General features: G+C 48.4%; 1 protein-coding gene across 1 annotated transcript in view; it reads left to right on the top strand.

Moving 5' to 3' along the window:
* The first annotated feature begins 535 nt into the window (after positions 1-535).
* LOC126520829 (uncharacterized) overlaps positions 536-22423 on the top strand; it is a 51423-nt gene continuing 29535 nt past the window's right edge. Inside the window, exon 1 of the mRNA XM_050169621.3 lies at positions 536-1248. Within this exon, the coding sequence (XP_050025578.2) occupies positions 1152-1248 (97 nt within the window). The 5' untranslated portion in view covers positions 536-1151. The remainder of the gene's footprint in view (positions 1249-22423) is intronic.

The following is a 22423-nucleotide window of genomic DNA, read 5'->3' as shown; positions in this document are numbered from 1 at the left end:
TTGGAGATAATTGCCTGCCCCACTGAAATTCAATGTGGCGGATAGAAAATTTTCCGAATCTGCGATCGTCGGGGAGGGGTGCGCCTTGCACGGCGGTTATGGAGCAAGTCATGCTCAACGCACCACGGTTCCTTACACATAACCGAAGCTGACCAGTCCTGTGGTTGTCCATGACGGGAGGTGCACCTGTAGCTCGAAACGCGGATGGGGAGCCTCCACGCGCAACTCTATCTCTGAAACATGGTTTTGTACGAAAGCACCCTTAAATGCCGAGTGCTGATGGCGCCCGCGGCTTCTACCGCGGAGTGCATATTTCAGCCTTCACCGCGTCTTGGGAGTCGCATGTGGTGTTTGGCTACTGAAGAGCCATCTATTACGAAATTGTAGATAAAAACAAGCAAGCAAGCAAGCAAGCAAGCAAGCAAATGCATGAGACGACAGAAAAAGAAAAAAATAGAAATATAGAAAATTTTCCACAACCTCTCAGGGTGCTGAAAACTGGACACGTGCTGAAAACACGTGCTGAAAACTGGACATAACGCTGTAGATATATCGCGCGTAATGTCACAATCTCTTCGAGCGAAAGAAAACACACTGCGCGTTCTAAGGACTATAGACCTGAAGTCGCAAATATATACACGCGTCACGAGTTATGCAGCGTCTTATGCGACAACCACGAGTAGAGAGTCTATCTGCTCACAACGAGGTACAGCTAAATTCACAGCGGACAATAAGTTAGTCACTGTCGATGACCACGACGACGACGACAGTGTATACGCTTGACCGCGACATTGCGCGACTCGGGCGCGCCTGTTGTGGCCGCGCAGGTGACGCAGACGTGCTCGTGTCCCGGTCCGGGCCGTTCCTCGGGTGGTGGACCCGGAGGGCGCTCGTCGCGTTCCTCGCGGCCGCCGCAGCAGATCCTGCAGCACCTGCCGCAGCAGCGCGTCTGCGGCGCGCGGGCTCCGTCGCCCACCGCCGCCAGCGTGTCGTCCTCGGCGAACACCGTGCCCGCCGCCGCAGCGGCCGGCGCGGCCTCCTCGTCGTCGTCCCGGGCCGGCGGACAGCAGGACGGCGGCGGCAGCTCGACGGCCCAGCAGCAGCAGGCTAGCGGCCCGCCGCAGGAGCCCTTCTTCCTGCACGAGCCCCACATGACCGTCAGCGACCGGGTGCGAAAGCTGTTCGAGAGCGCGGCGGGAATCGCCACCGCGAACACGGCGTCCCTGCAGCCCGGCAACCTGCACGTCGGTGAGCGCTGATGGTCGCGTTTGCTCACGCGGATTCTCTCGTCTGAATGTGTTTTTAGGTATACGCATGTAGGTGGTAAGAAAAGAAGGCCCGTGAATTTGAGCTTGGAAGGGTTCCTGCTCTCCTTGGTAAAAATTCAAACCAGACAGCAAGCGAGAGCTCAAACTTCGTTCAGAACGGACAGTTTTGGAATGCCGACATGAACTGTCGTCTCACCGAAAGTCGGTCAAGGCTTTGTTGACATTTTTACGTGGCAGCGGCCTATTAGAAAGACTATCATGATCCCATCCCGTGCCCTTTTTTTCTTTTTCTTTCACGCTTTTGTTTTTGTCACCGCTCTTCTTTCGGTCCTAACTTGCCCCTTTCCCTTCCCCTAGTACAGGGTAGCAAACCGGAGGCTCTAACTCTGGTTAACCTCCCTGCCTTTCTCTCATTTGCATCTCTCTCTCTCTCTCTCTCTCTCTCTCAAACTTCGTGGATTATGCACACACAAAGAAAGTACATAAATGATTGTTGCCGGTTATTTGTACAATGACTTTGCAGAAAATAAATCCATTCTATGGATTAGACATTTGACGAAACAGAGGCCACAGCTTACAAAATCAATTCACGCATACATAGGCAACGGAAAATAGCGTGGGTGCTGGCACGCTTTGCTTATGATGCGCGGCGTTTAGCGACCGTTTACGGACAGTGCCCTTCGCCATACATTGCGAACAGGGCGTCATATGCCGTGTGGAGTTTTCTTTTCTCCCTGCCTAGTACATACGTAATCGTAGTAGGCACGTGTTTGAGCTTTGTCTTGTGTTTTTCAGTCTTGCACCGGAGTGTGACGTCACGTCAACTGTTATTTCTTTCTTCATCTTGTTTTTCATCTCCGCCAGTATCCTTTGAGTAATTTTTTTTTTGTGCTCATAATCTCTTAGCATTAGCCCACACACAACGAGTGAAGTGTGGTAACCTCTCCATCCAAGCTAAACTGTAGGCTTCCCTCTTGAAATCACGTTATCCTGCGCGCTCAGCGACACAGCGGGTGCAGCCAGTCGCCCGCATTTCGCCTGAAGTAATTCACTTGAGGAGGGCACGCCAGTTTATCACGTACAGGCGACGGTAGCGGCAAAGACAGGCAATGCACTCGGTTTAATACGCAGAAATGCCGAAACGTAATGATACAGAACGTGCAAGCGGCCAACTAGAACTGTTAGAACATGATCGTAAAACATAACGAGAAATCTCATGCAACAGGAAAACTTATTATTCGTGCATAACTGGGCCCGTTTTCCCACGAAGCTCTTACGCTAAAAGCGTTCGTGCGAGCCAATAGTGGCATAGGACATACTGTTAGTGAAGGCGATGGGCCAATCAAAAACAGCACTTACGGACGAAAAGCGTTGTGAATTTGGCCCCTGGTGTATCCGCGAATGGAGGAGAAGGGGGAAAGAAAGAGAGAAGGCAGGCATGTTAACCAGAAATGCGTCTGATTCCCTATAAAAAAATCTCATATGACACGCATGCCACATATCCAATAATCTCGTATGATCATATGAAAACACATATGTCATATGTGTTTTCATATGATCATACGAGATTATTGGATATGTGACATACGTGTCGTATGAGATATCTTGATAGGGATTGGCTGCCCTACCCGGGGGACGGGAATCCTGGCGAATCAGGGACGCGCAGTTATTATTCATAACGCAACACGAGTAGTTGTCGAAACTCTAAAATGTAGCAGCGTGACTTGCGACGAGGTCAAAAATCGAAGAGCAAACAGAACAACTAGATTTAGGTCGTGCAGAAGCGACTATGTTTGACGTTGCGCTGCCGAAGGTATATCCCTCAGCTGCTGAGCACGGTTGCCTCGACGACGGAGTTTGCAGCAACATATATGGCATCAACAAAGGGAAAGCACACACACAGTTTCCCGCGAATGCCTCAATTCATGGCATTCTACGAGAAAGCTTACCACCAGATGTGCAAGGTTGATTAATGACTGTTTTTTTTCCTCTTTTTTGGAGAGCTAATAAAACAGGCGTGTTCAATACTGGATGAACCGGAAGGCTACTTTCGTCGGATGACGGACAAGTTCTCAGATTATTGCCTCACTTCCGGCATGGTGGACAGCTTCACGCTTTTATTTTTCTCGGTTTTCCCTCGCTCTTCGCATTATGCCTTGCGGAAAGAGACCACCGATCGTAATAAGAAAGAACTTATCCGAGACAAACAACCGTTGTTAACCGAGGATAATTAACAACCACTCTAGTCGCAACGAACAGCTCTGTCTTATCTTGACTGGTTGGTCGACTTCCGCGAACAGTCTGAGAAAGTGTGATAGGCGCACATGCAGTGCTAGTAGAAGTGGAAGCATGGTTATAAGCACAGCTTCACGCGGCCGAAATAAGTGTTGCTAAACAGAATTGTAACATTCGGAGGTAAAGCATGATTGAACTTGTATAGCTAAGCACCTTGTTACCGCTTAAAGAGCTATACGACACATATTTCGCCTCCATGTTTGTCGAAGCCAATCTAGACACTTCAACTGAAAGAGGCGAGATGGGGGGGGGGGGGGGGGGGGGGTTCACTATGACATGTTGCGCATGAGCATACGAAGTGCCCATGCGGCCGCGCTCCTTCTACAGAGCTTCAGAGCAAGTGCCAATTAAGCGGGTTCATTACAGTCCAGAGGGCATTATGGCGATGACCAGGGAGCCTGCTTTTCGAAACGCCTTTAGGATTCGCATTGTCTTGACGCCTTTGCAGACTGCGCACTCTACGGCGGCCCGCACGATGTTCTCACGGAAGTCTACGCAATGGCGACGCGCTGCCGCGGAAGCAGGTGCGATCAAATGCGACCGCTTCGAGTGGCGTTCGATGACTCTCCGATCGGCTCCGATCGTTTTGATTGACGTCTGTTTGCACGGCAGCTCGTCACACGCCTGGCTTCGCCGGCGCACTGTAATCTACTCCGTCTCACGCTGAGAAGACTTCGATTGGGCATTGCACTGCACCGGGGCGCGAGACGCACACACGGCACTGCTTCGAAGGCGACTGAACAGCCTTCTACTTTGGAGTTAGTGTAGCGTTTTTTGTTTTGTCTTCACCTCAACGAGAGAGTGTACAAGGAAGTAATATGCAGTGGGAGTTCCTGTCCTTGAGGGCTGACTTGAGGCGATAGGAAGCAAAGCGAAGGCTCAAAGCGTGACTCTGAATGTTCTCGAGAGGCCTGTACGTTGTCAAAGGTATGATTGGCAATCCTGCTTAGCCAAAGTAGTTTTGCAAGAAGGAGCGTCCAAAGCGGCAACACTGGGCCAGCGATTTTCTTGTAGCTAGATGCGTCGATATGGTCCGAGCTCGGAACCGCTAGGCTTCATCTGGCGTTGAAGAGTGGTGTGAGATTGATTGATTGATTGATTGATTGATTGATTGATTGATTGATTGATTGATTGATTGATTGATTGAAAATGTAATTGTTAAGCATTTTACGTATATACGTATATTTTCGCTGCGGTCTTTTCGTCTTCTGCCAGAAGGTTATGGAAAGCGGGTATCAGGGTTGGGCATCTATGTGCGCATATGAACGTCACATTTGAAGGTACACATACGAAGGGTGTGCTGTCACTGTTGTATTTGTGTGGTTACCTTCTCGGCTCGAAATTGTGTGTTCTTCTAGAATTTCTTGATCTCTCCTCTTAGATCCGTGCACCAGCGGCTTTAAAGGCGCTGCTGTGTTATCGGAAAGAAGTATTCACGCGTGTCAGACTGCAACCTTTGTTACCAATTTAGTCCGTTTCTGCCAAGATAGTTTTATACCTCCTTTTTTCTCTCGCTTTCGCAAAAGCACTATGCCCAAACGGAGGATTCCTCTAATTAGCGGCCATTTATTTTCTCTCCTTATTTCTCTATATTTTTGCTCTCTCTCTCTCTCTCTCTCTCTCTCTCTCTATATATATATATATATATATATATATATATATATATATATATATATATATATATATATATATATATATATATATAAGCCCGCGAAATATGAAAAAAGCCACGTGACGGAGTGTTTGCGCAGTGGTATTACGCTGCTCTCAATCGTGCATTGGGTGAACAAGGTCGGCTGCATCGTGACTGGCGACGAGGAAGCGGCAGGGCGTTCTTTATCTCCTCGGCAGCGCTCGGCCAGCAGCATGCATTTTCGCCGTCATTCGACGAGAGCCGACAATGTTCACCGAACGCACGCTTGAGAGCAGCACGATACCACTGCGCAAGCGCTCCGTCACGTGGCTTTTTTCATATTTCGCGGGGTTTCTTTGCAACCCGGAAAAAAGGACTACGGGAGACGTATCGCAAAGGAAACAACTGGATCGGTTGTTTCTGAAGGTGCTCTACAAATCTGCGCATCATACTTGGGGTCCTCAGGCAATAATAAACAAAATCGGGTAATTAAACACATAATTAGTGAGTTATTGGGAAAACAAAAACATTGTCTGAGTTACTATAGGCTTAGAAGAGCTTCTTGTTGGGCGAGTTGGTGCATATTAGCAAACAGTTTTTTAACTGCGCAAACAAACGACCACAGAGAGAGAGAGAGCACACAAGGACATTTGGACTATAGGCCATTGCGAATAGTATGCGTTCGGTTCAATTCGCTTCCGACGCGCCTTTCATTTTTAAATTCTTGGCTCTAGTTAGGTGGGACATCCTGTATACGTGTTTTCAGAGGCCGAAACACTTCTTACGGCAAAATAAACGCTGCGGGGGCGTCCAAATCCATGATTTATCATTCAAGCCGGCCTCAACGAAGTAGAACACTTCGCGCGTCATGCAGAGGTTGAGGGTCTGGCTCCCACAGGCGTGTATTTTCTCCCTCTTTCATTTTCCTTTTCTTTAGTTAGACATTCGAAGTTTATTGGCAATTCGCCTCTCATGTGACATTAAGTGCACGTATACTCCAATAAAGAAGGAATTATTTCCCCTCTGTGTTCCATGGTTCCATTGTATGCTGGCTTCACTTGGCTTCCACCAAGAAAACGAGCGCCTCGGTTCACCCTTTTAACTTCATGTAATGTTCCTCGAATGTCCATTTTGGGCGTAAGGTTCGGCGGAACCGCCTCGTTAACAAAGTTTAACAGCACGGCAATTTGCGCCTCGGCTTCGGCGCTGACGGGAGCTTGTATCGCATTTTAACAGTATAAACATTTCGAAAGACCGATCCTTGGACGACGACTGTTGTGATCGCGCGTGTGATCGCGCTTGAACAGCTGTTCGAAAGATCTATAGGTGTGCGGAAACGCACACGCACTCTCTCTCTCTCTCTCTCTCTGTACCTGCGTTCGCCAATTCAAAAAATCACGTGTCCCGGCTCTCATATGAAAGTGGGCAGGTGTATGCAGCACCGACTGCCGAGATGACCATGCGTGGAATGGAGAGGAGGAGACGACCAGTGCGCTGGCCTGCAAATGCCGACGGCCTGTCTTTTTTTCTCTCTCGAGCAGCGAGCGGTTTGGAGTCATTCAGTTTCAAGTCGTCGACGCGAATCGCGGCACTCGCTTTACGTGTAAGCGCAGTCGTCGGCGCGCGGGCTGACGCTCAGCGACGACGCGGCGTCGAGCGTTCGTCCTCGACGGAGTCGATTACAGCGAGCGATGTTTCGCATCGCGCAGTAGTCTGATCGACCGATGGGGGGCACTCGGCCGAGGCAGTAAAGTGCCGGCCGTGTTCTTCAGAGCTGTCGGGTATATATATATACCTTCCATCTCGGGCGGCTTTTTCTTGCGTCACCGCGGCGTCCGAAGAGTGGTGTTGTACCGCTTATCGGGCAAACATAACGATAGTCCTGCCGACGCTAGGCTGATAAAGGAGCTCCTTAAAGCGAGCTTGCGGTAATACCTCAAAGAGCTCTCTCAAGACTTCGTCGAGTGCACAAAGATCGAAGTTTCTCACGTTGGGGAAAGTAATAGAGTGGGCGATATTGTTTTGCTCGCGACCGACGCAGAGCTATGGTTTTGCTCATGACGAATAGATAGATAGATAGATAGATAGATAGATAGATAGATAGATAGATAGATAGATAGATAGATAGATAGATAGATTAGATAGATTAGATAGATAGATTAGATAGATAGATAGATAGATAGATAGATAGATAGATAGATAGATAGATAGATAGATAGATAGATAGATAGATAGATAGATAGATAGATAGATAGATAGATTAGCTGGAATCTCTTGACTCGAGCTTTGGTCAGCCTCTGCGTACAGACACCCGATGTCGCAGCTAATTCATCGACAAACGACGGGCAAACACAATTCGGCTTCACCTCAGAGGCGGCATGGCGGTGGCGAAGCGTTCGAGCGGAGTCGGAATAACAAAGGAAAAAGGCGACGAACTTCTGTTATTCTTCGAGCGCGCACGCGCGCTCTCAGACAATGCGGCGCTGCGCTTCGTTATTATTTTTTTTTTCCTTTTTTCTTGTTCTTCTTGAAAACCGCGAACCATCAGAGTCCGCGATTCCTCCTCCTCCTCCGCCAACTGCAGCGGCGACGCGGCGGCGCATCACTCTCGACGCGCGGCAACGGCGGCGCAGCTGCGAACGCAGCTGCGCGAGCTCGAGCTGCACACTCGCCCCCGTCGCTGACTCGGGCGCGTTTAATATATTAAAGCTGCGACGAGAACGTCGGCACAGCCCCGGCGTGTGGTTGCCGCCGATAAGGCAAGCGCGTTGCCTCGACCGCCGCTGACGCCGCCGCCGCAGTGAGAAAGAACCTTGCGCCGTCCTCCTCCAACAGACAGCGTCAACTGGATGCCACCGCCACGGAGTGTTTCTTCGTGTACACGTGTGGGTGCGCATCCCTGAAGCTTATCTCGATACACGTCGGGTTTAAAGTGCAGAGACAACTAGCTGTACATGCGTGAATGAAGCTGGCTGTATACACCTCCTGGCAGATTAACAGCGTGGCAAGCGAATGAGAATGTTCGTCAAAACATCGGTCGTCCGCAACCGTGGATAGGACGAGCGTCGTCGTGCCTTAATCACTCTGCGCTCGCCAACCGAAGGGAGGAGTCCACGACGTCTAGCATACGCTACACTGGAGCACCGCTGGTTCAGGAGCGGCGTGTCGAGACGTCGTAAGCTCAGCCACTATTATTGTCTCCAACGGCAATTGACACGGTTCGGCAGCGGTTCGTAACTCGTAACTCGTATAACTCGGCTAGTAAGCGACAAGAAGAAGGATATTGCCCTGCGAGCCCGAAGGAACAGCTTTCGGCGGCATGCAGTCGGGGACGGACTCGAGATCGCAAAGACACCGGTGCGGAGCAACAGTGTCGCGACGGCGACGAAGCACCTGGGTGGCGGTGCCCTTCACCGAGGAGTGACTTGTGACCGTAACGTCGATTTGGACAGCGACGACAACTTGTCGCGTGACGCGGGCCTCTTTGGCTTGCGAAGGACGTCTGGGGGACGACTAGAGGAGGAGACAATTTTGCTGTCGGATCCTGAGAAGACAAGAGAGAAGTGAGCTTTCCTTTTTTGTTTCAAATTGCGCGCGACCGACGACACGGTTCCGAGTGTGCGGAGAACAAGTCTGCATCTCAAAGATGGGGAAGCAGGGAGGGAGGGAGGGAGGGAGAGAGAGAGAGAGAGAGAGAGAGAGAGAGAGAGAGAGAGAGAGAGAGAATAGTGCCATCCACATTCCCTCTTGGGCCGATTCTGAACTGTTGTTTTGTACGTTAGTCCAGACAAACAATTATTTCTTCCAGTACACACATATGGAAATGAGAATTGAAGGCGTTTCTTTGCGAAGTATCAAATACATCTACACAATACGCACAATATACACAGGCTGTCTGTGCTCTGTGCATGCTACGTTCACAGCCCATCTTCCCAAAGTCCGTGCGAGTCTATAAGACTTCCAGAAATTGTCTACCGACTCATAGCCGTTCGCGTTACGTTAACGGTTGCATGTCGGATGTCTACCGCTCACGCATAGATAAATGAACGAATGCATAGAAAATCATAACGGCCTATGAAGTTTAGGTAAATATTGGACCCACAGGCTGCCTTCGACCATGTTTGACGGACTGGGCCCTCCGGGTGCGTGCGCGAGCTCACCGCGCCTTTCGTCGCCCTCCCCTCCCTATCTCTATCTTATCTCTCTATTCCCTCTTTCCCGTCCCCCAAAGTAGGGTAGCCAACCAGACGCATTTATGGTTAACATCCTCGCCTCCTCTCTTTATTCCCTTCTCCCCCTCCTCCTCCTTTTCCTCCTCCTCCTGTTCGGCGGACTGCGCATGCAATCTCCTCGATTCCTTGTACCCGACACGAGTCCGGTTCGAGTCAGAAGTCGAGCTGACCAAGCAAAGTTACATACGTACGAGGTGTTGACCTAGCCCGTTGCGACCGCGTTTACATTCGTCTTGCCAAGCGGGTTGTGGCGAGTCGACCCGCCCCTCGGCGGCGGGTAGATTCGAACTCATCTCCACGCTCGCTCGCTCGCTCGCTCAGCCCTATCCGCTTGCGTTTACGTAAACTCGACGAACGTATTCCGGTCTGACAAGCTGACCGAAGACGACTTCATATCGGGTTCACGAAAACGCAGCATAATTATACAAAAAGTATTGCACGAAGGTGTGTGACGCTTTCCAATTGGGGAACGACAATGTATTTGTTAGCGCATTGCTTCCAGACGAAAAGGGACAAAGCAGTGTATATCATCGCAGCGAGAGAGGACCGCAGAATAGAGGCAGACCGGGCGAAATAGCATCTGAGATGCCTATGAATAGTCATCATTTGTCGAACCATTTTTTTTTCTGATGGTCTTTCACAGTCGTGCATAACAAAGTGCCCGCATTTACGAATTTTAATGCTCGCGCCGCAGGCTTTACGAAATTGGGGGCCCTCACCCTGCCCTTCATTCACAGTATAGGTGCTGCATTGTCTCGTTGCGCCTTTGTACTCACTCATACGCCAGGCGTAGACATTGACGCTTGGGGGATTGAAGCCACTCAGCATCACGCAGAACAAAGGTCAGGTCACCCAATATGTCGGCTATGACAGCATGGATATGACAGCATGGCTACGACAGCAATGGACCGGCACGGCTCCACCACTCGCCGGGAACGTGAACGTTACTGATGATTCGGATTGAGATTCGCTGAAGTGAAGTTTCTCGCTCTCTCTCTACCAAACAATCCACTCACGCGACCACGTGACTACCAAAACGCCAGTTATATTTATCCCTCGCATCAAAGCTACGAGTGTTGCCCGCTGAGTTTACATCAGAAGGGTTCGTGTTTGCCAAAAAAAGAAAGAAAAAACAAAGGGAAAGAGCAAGAATTGTTCGCTCACGGAAAAACAGGATGGCGGTTTTCATATCGGTAATTCTTAAGCGATAAAGAAAACAGAACACCCGACTCGCCACGTAGACGTGCCCGTTCTAAACTTATTTTAAACGCGCTGAAAACGTTACGTGCTTCTGTTTCTAAGTACAGCAGAAATCCTCTCGTGTAAGTAACGTACGATAAAATTACGCTTCTTTTTTTCTTTTTTTAGATGTCGTTTATTATCATAATTCACGGGAGGAAATAGCAAAGCGCTTACTGTTTCAAAAAAAAAAAAAAAAAAAAGGTTAATCACGGGCGCATGTGTGGAGTTCAGAGCGATCGATCCTCGTCAGCGGGGTAGCAGAAGGTCCGGCACGTGAACTCATTTGCAGACGGCTGCTGCGAATTTCTCGTTGCCATAAGACACATTGCCTTCGCCTTTCGCGCACGTGTGTGTGTGTGTGTGTGTGTGTGTGTGTGTGTGTGGGGGGGGGGGGGGGGGGGGGGCGCGCGCGTTTTGGGGTTCCCGGAAGGGTTGCAGGAGGGACGGGCATTTAAAATTTTCAGCTCGCTTCTCTGTTGCATTGCCATCGCAGCTGCTCCTCTCTGCACCACACTTATATTCATTAGTACATTTTATACGGGACACCGCTTTTCCTGTTGCTATGTGTGTGGATGTCGCTTTCACAAACACGCGGACGAGCGAGGAAATTTATTAGGGTTTCCCCCTCCCTCGATATTACCGAGCAGGTGCTCTAGAATTGACCTGCCCGTACAGTTTGTGCAACCAGAACAGCTATATAGGCACACGATAGAAACCCTTCTCGGGAGGCCCGTTTGGATAAGAGGTAAGCGGCTGCTCTAGCTGATCAAGAATAATCGCTCGACTGTTACCACTATCACGTCTGATTTGCAAGCACCACATACATTCGCGCAATCGGGTGCGGTTCTTCGTAGGTGCGCGATAAGTTGACTTTACAAAGTGAATGAGAGAGAAAACGTTCGCATGGCGACAAAGGCGACAGTGCGCGCGTATGTACCGAAATAATATCATCGGTGTCAGCAGTGCCGGCATATTTATGCGTGGTCGCTCAACGTTCTTTTTTACAGACAGCGAGAGCGCTTCTATGCTGAGCGAAACCTTTTTTCGGCAAATGACGTGAACATGGGAAATTTGATAATTAAAGTGGCGCGGATCAACGCGTAAAACATTTTTATTAGGCAGTAAGGAAGTTCGTGGACGCGTTTCGATTAGTCTGTAGACCGCCAGCAGACAGGATATAGTCTTACGGTATCACGTGTATCGTTCACTATAGTGTCTACATACTCCTTGTTCACAGCACTTCTCGTCCTTTTTTTGCCCACCTAAATATTAGCACGAGAATTGTTGAACGCTTTGCTCAATAGAGGGTGCTTTAATTATGTGTATAGAAAAGGCAATTAGTGTTACCTGTGTCTTCTTTGTCGTTGTTTTACTGTAGATATGTTAATTTGTTATCTTCTTCTTTTTTCCTAATAATTATAATTAATAATAATATTAAAGGAACTCTTGACGTCGTGGTCGGCAGCAGAACGTCATAGCCACTGAGTCACGGTGTAGAGTTTTCTGTTTCTATTTTTTTCTTTAGTTTTTGATTACCATATAGCGATACTAAGAAATGTCGTCTTTATCGGCAGAACAGCTCTTCCCAAATAATGCGCTCTTAAAGAGAATTCTCGTCTTTATTCATGGGGCCCTAATGTTCTGCAGGGGCTTGGCTGATTCTTCGGTACAATTAACATACGAGGTGTAACACAAAAGAAAAGAGACTAAGTGTGTAGCTTGAAAAAAAGAGTGGAGTTGGCGACAACTGTTTTGCTGACGTAATCCCACACACCTCCTCTATTCATGACTCCAGTTGCGACGGAACCGATCACGCCAGTTGGGAGCGCTGCGTCAGTGAGTGAACACGTGCAACTGCATTCTGCCGGAAAAATGTCTGATGTAAAAACTGAACAGCGAATCAACATCAAGTTTCTTGTGAAACTTAAGAAATCAGCCACCGAAATATTTCAAATAATAACCGAGGCTTATGAAGATGTAACCTCGTCTCGTGCACGTGTGTTTGAATGGCATAAGTGGTTTTCAGGGGGAAGGGACAGTGTGGAAGATGATGAACGTGCTGGGTGCCCAAGGTCGGCGATTACAGATCAAAACATTGCCAAAGTTCGTGATGTGATCAGTGGTAACCGAAGATTAAGAGTTCGAACAGTGGCAGAGTTGGTTCACTTGGATAGGGAAGCTGTTCGACGCATTTTAATGGACGAATTACACATGACGAAGATTTTCGCAAAGGTTGTTCCAAAAGTTCTGTCCGTTGACCAAAAACAGTGCCATAACGACGTCTGTGCGGACATGTTAGAACACATTGCAAACGAGCCAAATTTGTTGGAATCTGTTGTAACATGTGATGAGACATGTATTTTTACCTATGACCCAGAAAGTAAGCGCCAGTCAATGCAGTGGAAGTCTCCAGGATCTCCAAGACCCAAAAAAGCACGCATGTCAAAATCAACATTCAAGGCAATGTTAATCGTCTTCTTCGATATTAATGGAATTGTAATGATTGAGTGGGTTCCCAGTGGTCAGACTGTTAATCAACACTACTACATTGAAGTACTAAAAAGACTTCGTGAAAAAATTAGGAAAAAAAAGGTCACAGTTGTGGAGTGATGGATGGCTGTTGCACCAGGACAATGCACCCGCTCACACGGCCCTATCTGTCAAGCAGTTTCTGACCAGCAAAAATATTACTGTGATGGGGCATCCTCCTTATTTACCTGATTTGGCTCTATGCGACTTTGTTTTACTTCCTAAAGTTAAATCTTGCTTAAAGATAACCCATTTTATCTCGGTTGAAGAGGTTCAGGCAAAAACGGAGAATCTCCTGAAGGGCCTTCCAAGAACCTCGTTTCAGAACTGTTACCAGCAATGGCAGCACTGAATGCAGAAGTGTGTGAATGCTGAAGGGGAAGACTTTGAAGGTGATAATGTCACAGAGAACTGATTCAGTAAGTACAATAAGTTATTGGACCAGTCTCGTTTCTTTTGTGTCACACCTTGTACTGTTGCTATAGAACATAAGCTGGGCCACTTGTAAGCTAAAAAAAAAGGAAGAATGTAAAGCACGACGTATTATCACGAATGCAAGACACGGTAATGCGGCGCCTGTACTTCCTTACAACTGAGCTTTTTCGACGTTCTGACGCGTGTCTATAATAGGCATCACCACGCAGACAGACCCTCATTTATGTCAGCAGAATAAGCTTTAGCAAAAAACATAAAACCCATTTCTTAATTGTAAATCTAGCTTTCCTGCGAGGCCGTTTTCCCATTATAAACGGCACGGTCGCTTTTTTTTTTTTTTTTTTTTTTTTTTGCCAAGCAACGTGTATGCAAGTACAGTTTGCGAAAATGTAGACGCCGCCTCTCACGGCGAAGCCATGCGCGAGAGAAAAAACCCCCGCCCGCGCAGCTAGTCTTCACTTGAACGATGACCGGTGACCTCGTTACTGGGTTGTGCAAATGTGCAGCGCAGAGAAGCGCATTTTAGCCAATTAGGATACAGATCCCGTTGCAAGTAAGCTCGCCTGCCGTCGTTTGCTGTTGTACCTCTGCCCGAGTTGACGTCCTGGCGCAATTCTCTAAGCAGTGGCTCAATGCGCGAGCAGTTCTGCTTTGCGAGGTAGCGGGTTCGATCCCCGTCCTTCTTGGCTGCCGCATTCCGACATGGGTGGAATACAGAAAAAACGAAAGAAAAGAAAGAAAAAAAAGCGCTCTTGCGCGGCGCTTTCCGTGGCCGTTAAGAGAACGATAGTTGGTTTAAATTAAACCGGAGCCCGTTCACCACACCGTCTATTGTAGGCCCTGTTCTGCCTTGGGACGTTTAATACCGTCAATCAAACAAGCTCACGCCACGAAACATTATCCGTCGTCTACGTCAGTGCAGCGTCAGCGAAAGTATTGAGATTGCAGTTCGCGCGGAAAGGAAAGTTTGAAGTCCGACGTCGTTTATGCGCGAAGCACTACGTGTTACGTTATCGGCAAGACACACGTGCGTCGGTCTATCTGCACGTCAGACATATTGAAACAACAGGTCCGCTGTAACGAACGGCTCTCCTGTACTTTGCATTCGTGCGGAAGAGGTTAAGGAGATGTGGTTGCTGAGGGTGGAGTGTTTCAGGTTGATTCTTCAAAGAGATAGTATTACGTCTAATAGAGACATCGCGTAAAGCTAGTATAGGCCTTGAATGCTGAATTGACAGTTGAAGACGCACGCATGCAGAAACGTACGACGAATTGTAAGGCACACAGCAGTTCTTCATTGCCTTCCACCACGTTTCTCACTCTTCCGTGTTGTTGCAACTTCAACGGGGCATTTTCGCCAGCCTCGTATAATTCGCTTTCAAACCTTGCGCAATTCCTCTCCTCCCAAAAACTACGTTCAATTACAGATAGGGATCGTTTACAAACCGCCAACTTCTTCCGTGTATCTGTCAATGTCTCGCTGGCTAATCTATACATGCTGCGTTTCACAATAATATCGCACCGTAGTGCAGGCTACAGCTGGCGCCAGCCAATCAAGATCTTCATCATCGCGGAAACGCTCGTGTCCCCCCGTCTGCTCAATCTCCAGCTGAGTCGCGAACGCCAGACCACTGATCGTGGCTTCCAGTCCAGCCCTGCGTCACTGCGAAACAGCCTACAGATAAGCCAGGAGCAGTCACAGAGAACGGAAGCGGTCAGATCCCCGTTGCACCAAAAGAATGAAAAAAAGTGATAAAGACAGATCACTAGAAAGAAGTTCGAAACGCATTCGAAACTGGAAAGACTGCGTCCCACCTGACTTTGCTTGTATATGCTATAGCCGTGTCAAAGACCTCGAGGATCCACGGCAAGTGTGTTCATGACGCCGTATACATGCATGTAAATGGTAGGGCTTGTCCACGTGTGTCTTGTGTGTGTGTGTGTGTGTGTGTGTGTGTGTGTGTGTGTGTGTGTGTGTGTGTGTGTGTGTGTGTGTGCGTGTGTGTGTGCGTGTGCGTGTGCGTGTGCGTGTGTGTGTGTGTTCAGCGACCGCTCGCGGACAGGTGCGCGGGTCTGTCATTCGGCCTCGTGCGGAAATTCAGGTCGCCCCGTTCTCCTGTACGTGTCAGATTCAATCTGGTCGAAGCATTTGTTTCGCCAGGACAACGTACACAGACGTCTCTTTCCTTCCTTCTTTCAATCTTACTTTGTCTTGATTTATTCCTTCATCCTTTCTTTCTTTTTCTTTTCTTCCTTCTTTTCTCATTTCTTTCTTTTTCTTTTCTTCCTTCTTTTCTCATTTCTTTCTTTCATTCTTCATTCATTCTTTGTTTGTTTTTTCGTTCTGCCTTCATTCATTCATGCCTTTGTTCTTTCCTTCCTTCCATCCATCCTTATTCCTGTCTTCCTTTTCTTCCTTTTTTTCGTCTTCATTGTGCGACAGCCTATCGCGTTGGCCGTGTGACATTTACTGGGCTCGTTTGTCGACGTAACAGCGGCTTTCGGAGCGCTTACTCTCGTAGACAGGCTGCACAGCGTGAGGCAAGGAAAAAAAGCCGCGGTGCTCGCCGTCATTGCTTGGGCAGGCAGGCGAAAAAAAGAAAGTGAGAAACCCTAATGTCGCCGATTTGTTTATTCAGCAGCGAAGCTTGGAGAAGTTTTCCAGTGTTACTTGCGAAGGCGCAGCGGCGAAGAAAAATGTCAACGTTTGTTCGACCGTTGTTTACTTTTCTTTTTTTTCTTCATTATACATATAGGGGCCCATTTTCTTACAAACATGGCACAGTAACTTCAGAGGCAATGATCTTAATAGCGATCTACGATATCTCGTTGCTATCCAAGAGATGCAGAGGGCAAAAGGCAGATAGATTAATCAGATGTGAGTTTCCGGTTTGCTACCCTGCACGGGTGTGTTGGATAAAACTAGGTTAGAAAAAAAAAACACAACAAACTACCATAGGCGTTGACTGACTCCGGTGTATCGCAAAAATCACAATAATATTTTCACAATCCTCTGTTGGGATACCGAGTCATGTCTACGCTGTAGAATTACCTCTTGTCATCCCTGTACTCTTTCTCCCCGTGCAAAGTAGCCTACCTGAACTACTTCTGATTAACTTTCTTACATTTTTATGCGTCCTTTCTCTCTGTCTCTCTCTTACTCAACTGGACCTTTTGGACTATGTGCGCTCTTCTTTGCAAAGTTCCCGTTGGTTATGGGCCATGTATTTGCTTTATCTGAAGGCGAACTGTATTATCACCTTGCAAGCTTAGAGAGAAACTACTAACTTTCAAGAAAATGAGCCACATCCATCTTCTGCAACACTTTAATTGCATATGTTTTCGCAGTATACGTAACGAGTTTCTGCCCACGTTCGACTACAGCAGCTCACACTGCTTGGTCGGCTAGAAGAAAGAAAGTGAAACGCAAATAGGCAGTTCAACTTCGGCGACTCTTATATACATATACGAGCATTAAGCTCCGCCTACACGGCGCTTTTCGAGATCTCGCAGAAGCCGCTGATGTTCGCAAAGCGGTGCCTGTGAGCGTCAGTAAGAAAAACAGAAGAAAAAAAAACCCGCCGCCTAAACGAGTCAAAACCTGACTTGTCCTCGGAGCGACGACGTTTGCATTGTAAACAACGTTCTGACGAAGGCGTTGGCGCCGCGCGCGGATTTTTCTCTGCCTGTTTTGCCGGCGCCGCCGTGCAATCGCACCCGCCGTCAGCCTCCCGGAGAGATGTCTCGCAGCTGTGAATACTAATGCCGCGCGAAACCTTGGGCAGCTGCTTCGTTCGCGACACCGTTAATGATTACCGGCGCTTCTCTCTGTGGCTACTTACGCGCAAATTTTACTCGAAAGCACGTGGTATCAAAAAGAAATCCGAATTCGTTCCAGAACATACGTTTCCGAGGGATCACGAAAGAACGGAAGCTGAAGAAACAAAAACAAGGAACCGCACTAAGCAAGAAAGAAACTAAACAAGGAAGATGTTTGTTTGTTTGTTTGTTTGTTTGTTTGTTTGTTTGTTTGTTTGTTTGTTTGTGTTTGTTTGCTATAGAGCTTCATCTTTAAGCTTCGAGCTGCGCACACCGTCTGTCAGTTCAGACACATAGAAGGACACATAGAAGACAACACGGGCGGCCGCCCGTGTTGTCTGCTATGTGTCTTCCTTTTGTGTGTGTTTTAACTTGCAACAACAAAAAAAAAAACGTCTTTTAGCATGTAATGCGTAGTGCAGATAGCTGGTGATACATCAGTTACAGAATTATTGGGCGCCTAGGGAAGGAGAGCAGGTAGCTGGGACAAGCCTTCGTCCTGCAGTGGAATGAAAAATAGGCTAATGATGATGGTAATCATGATCACCTAGCGTCCATCCTTACGAACACATTCACCGGTTGCTGTTCGTTCAGTCTCCGGGTGACGTCATTCGTTAATGCCATGTATGGCGATTGATGCTGCGGTGCAAATGCTCAGTCAAGTTCAGATTAAGTCTTCATGGAATCAGTTTACGCAGATGTTCGAACAAGCACGGACAGGCGAGTCAGCAATCATGCACGCTTGGCGTGACTTGTAAGAGAAAGTCTAATAGTCATGGCATTACGCTTGGTACGTTCGTGCTCGCTCGTCCCCTCGTTTGTGGTAGCGCAGGTTGAGCATCAAAGTGTCGATTCTTGGGTTTCTTGCTGCCTCCATCTGCCTTTTATTGATCAACTTACGCTCGACTCTCAACAAGTTCTCCAACTTCCGGTACGCTGCGGTGTCAGTGGATGTGATCTCGACGACAAATCGGCCCATTCTGCCCAGGACAGTGGATCGCAAATGTATGCCCATTCCACTCTAGGGAATCGACGCAGCACTTTGTTTTCTGGCACGTCACGCACTGTGCAACTCAACTAGTTCCGTGAACAGTCGCCTTAGTCCACTGGTTTGAAGATGTATGTTCTGCCTGGTCTACCGAAGTGTGAAGAAACTCCCTTTTACGGACGTTTACAAAATCTTATTCTTTCCTTATTAATATAACCGATATTCCTGCCTGTGACGCAATTGCAGGCTGTGATGATTCAATCGCACATCTTCTGTTTGTCTGCATAAGTTACTCTATGGAGTCGCAGGGACTGTGTACTGCGCTAGAGGTACTGGATAGATGACCACTGTCAGTACAAGTGGCGCTAATCAGTACAGTGGTCACAACGGACGTCTAAACACAGCTATAGAGCGTTAGTTTGCTTCCTTCGGTCTACATTCCTCTGTGAGATAGACTGTGACTGTGACTTGTACCGCCTGAGACTCTGATGCGCCTATCTCTTTTTGTTTTGTTACTCATCTGTCTCCCATCCTTATCACTTAAGTTATATTTTCCTGTTTATTTTTTTTTTTTTTTGTGTGTGAGGAGGCTTGCAGACCGGGCTGTCTTTTTTTCTTAGCTTCCCCCTCCTTCCCTCTGATACTATGAAATTTTGCTCTCTGATGAGAACGTTCTCCAACTTAGAAATATATCTTCGAAGCTCCACGCGGTCAAGTCCGTTCGCTGCACGTGCCCATACAGTGCTCGTCCTTCTCCCGTGCGCTGCGATTTTACTGGGTGCTCTTCACGACTCGAGGAAGGAAGTGAAGTTCGTTCGGCCTGTTTGGGCCGTCGCGGCCCAATTACACCTCCCACGCTAGCACACGCGTGTCGTAATCGAGAACACAGATAAGGCGTTCCTCCGCGTTATCATAATTACGTAGACGATCTCGGATGCGTGGGAAGAATCTAGCGACTATTCGAGCAACAGCCGTTGCCAGATGCGGAGTATATAGTGCCGTTATACTTGAGAACCCTATCTATAGGCACACCGCGGCAGCCGCCTTGTAGCTATAACGAACCAAAGCGTGCCGATGAGGCGATTACGTTGCAACGCACGTTGTAGCGCGCGTCTTGCAATGTCTACCCTCCCCCCTCGACCCCCCTCCTGCTCGTAATTACGGAGCCGACCTCCGACTCCTGAGGATCACCGTCTCGAACCCGGCGATACGTAGCGTTGACCTTTCTCGAGAACACAGCTGGGGGGGTCTCTATTTCGGAGGGTGCTATTTGCTGCCAGAGTTCAACGAGTTTGGTATGTACAGGGTCGTCTACGCGACGACACCGGAAAAGTATCGGCGCTTTCTCTTCGTCGTTACTAACTGTGGGACTGCACGACGGCTGAATTCATCGCAGGTCTTTGCACAGAGATATACTCGGCGACTCTCCCTTCGCAGCCGTCGTCGTGACTCTTCTTCGAGGGTCACGTGCGCGTGAAGTCGAATATAGAAAGACATTAAACAGCAACGTGCCCGGTTAGCTACGCTGCGCATTGATCAAGGGACAAAGAGTGACATGAGTAGAAGGACGAACTAGAAAAGAGAGAATAGGCTCTAGGAATTCCTGCACGCAGTGCAAACACCCCGTGCATATTAGCGTGAACTCAGACGCGTTCGCTTGAGGTATGTGCTAAATAAAAAAAATTAGATGTCAGTGCTTTACTTATACGAACAGTGGGAGATATATACGTACTGAGCCGAGCTATGGGAGATTCTGTGTGCAGAGGACAACAGTGCGTATAAGGAAGAGATATCTAGAATGAGTAACAGGAAGCGCTACAGTTTGGTTACTCTGCACTGGAAGTTGGGAGGAAGGCGCAGAAGGGGCACACGAACGCAAGTATTTGGAAAGAAACGAGGCCACTCTGGCATCATCAGTGTTGCTGAGGGCTTGCGGCGTCTTGTCGCGATCGAGAAATCCTGGCCACCAGAAAGCTCTGAAGTCTAAGGTCGAGGGTTCGCCGCCCTCTCCGCAGCTTTGGAGCAGTGCGGGAACAACAGGAGGCCGACTGTGCACGTCACAAACCCAGCTGCGGTAGCGAACGCTGTGGCTTCATGTTTCTTTGTTCTTCGTGCTTTTCTTTCTGCGTGTGTGTGTGTGTGTGTGTACACGCGGTTGCCTTCTCTGTACGCGTACTGATCGGGCCCGGCGAGAAGACCAAGCGTGTCGCAAGTTAAGTTGAATTTGACGTCAAGAACCCTGCGACAAATCGTCAACCTTTTCTCTAACAAGCTCGGCATTTGCATAGCGAAATGTCAATCGCAGTTGCACATTGGACGACCTATTTATGCTTGATTTACCTTTGCCTCCGCTCACTTTGCGTTATCGCGAGCTTCCAGCGATACGTTGCGCGAATGTCGCTCACTTTTCTCCGATTTCCGCACATTCGAGTCCGATACCTTCACGCGTCCCCGCACGGCATCTGCACAAGCGCTCGCTTCCGCCAAAGTATGCACGTTCGGTAGCGAATCTATTGATATTGAAATACCTCCCATTATCCGCACAATAAAATTAAAAGAAAACTATTTCTGCGTGCCTGAACTGCCGATCATCATATGGCCGTCACATTTCGCTCCATTTGCGCTCAAACAAGTCGTCCCGCTTGCACGCCGATTAGCCGCTCGTCACCCAATTGATGTCAGAGTTAAGTTTATTCAAAAGTTTTCATTGGATAATCGATGTTGAGCCGCCGCCTTCCCATTGGTAGTGCGGCTGATGGTGTGGGGGACGATCTCGTTTCTTCCTCTTTCTTTACGTATTATTTTTCTCGTCCCGAAACGGTCGTATGACATTTCTGTCTTATTTCTCTCCATATTCATGAATCGCATCTGTAGTATCGTCTCTTTTTTTTTCTTCGGGGCAGTTGTATCAAGTTGCATCCAGTACAGCTCATTCTCCTTCTGTTACTACGCGTCAAGTGGTTGTGCCCGAGGGGAAATTGCTTTCGCACGAATACGGCTCTGAAGTAACCTCGTCCGATCTCACGCGCTCCCGTGTGTCCGCGTGCACTTTTCCTTTGTCACTGGCAATTAAACGCGGCGTGGCGCTCCTTTGTGTTTGTACGCGGTGGGCTCATTTTTCCGCTTTCTCAACGTCTGCCGCAATTTTACGGGTGCGCTGTGACAGCTCGAGCCACTATTGCCGTAACAAACCACCGAAGTTGCTCCGGCAAAGGAGTCGCATATTGCGTCTCATGTAAAGAAAGAAAGAAAGAAGGAAAGAAAGGAAGAAAGGAAGAAATAAACTGAAAGAACAGGGTTTCCAGGGCGAGAGGTCCCCGGCAATACGTCTAGCGTAAAACTTATCGATGCCATCCATGGTTCGCATAAGCCGTGCAAGCACCCTTCTTCCTCGTCGTGGCACCTGAAAAGAAGAGAGTATAGAAAACAGACGTGACACTTTTTTAAAGGGCGTTTTCGTTTGCGACATTGTTTTCTGCTACAATTGCGACTTCTCCCGGACGTTTCCTGTACCTTCATGTGGCAGCTACGCAGCTAGCGTGGACGGGGGAACGTCTTGGTCCTTTTCTCCCTTGTCATTTACACCTCTCGTTCCTTTCAGTACAGGGTATACCAGCCGGACAGCCGCCCTGTTCAACCTTCGCGTCTTTCATATGTTGTATCTTCAATCCATTTGCCCCACAGAGGCCATGCATACACCACCTGACTGAGAAAGGACATGAAATATTTTTCAGTGGCTACTAAGGCACTGCTGCATCATTGGCAATGAACGTGCCGCTGCTCGTTCAGCTCATGTAGAAAACTGCCTGTCGATCGCGCTGTCTGGGACACACGCTGCAAGAACGCTCCGCCTACCTGCACGCCAGCGGACTCCATCAGAGTAGACTGAACCACATTTCATGCACGCCCGTTTATACACCCTAGGTCCCCCCTTAAGCCTCCGACTTCGACCAAAAGCTCTCCGAAGAATCGCGACCCTTTA

This window comes from Dermacentor andersoni, chromosome 3 (assembly GCF_023375885.2).
Source record: "Dermacentor andersoni chromosome 3, qqDerAnde1_hic_scaffold, whole genome shotgun sequence".
In the NCBI taxonomy this organism is placed as follows: domain Eukaryota; kingdom Metazoa; phylum Arthropoda; class Arachnida; order Ixodida; family Ixodidae; genus Dermacentor; species Dermacentor andersoni.
Note: the sequence above shows the minus strand (reverse complement) of the source record. Positions and strands in the feature narration are given on the sequence as shown.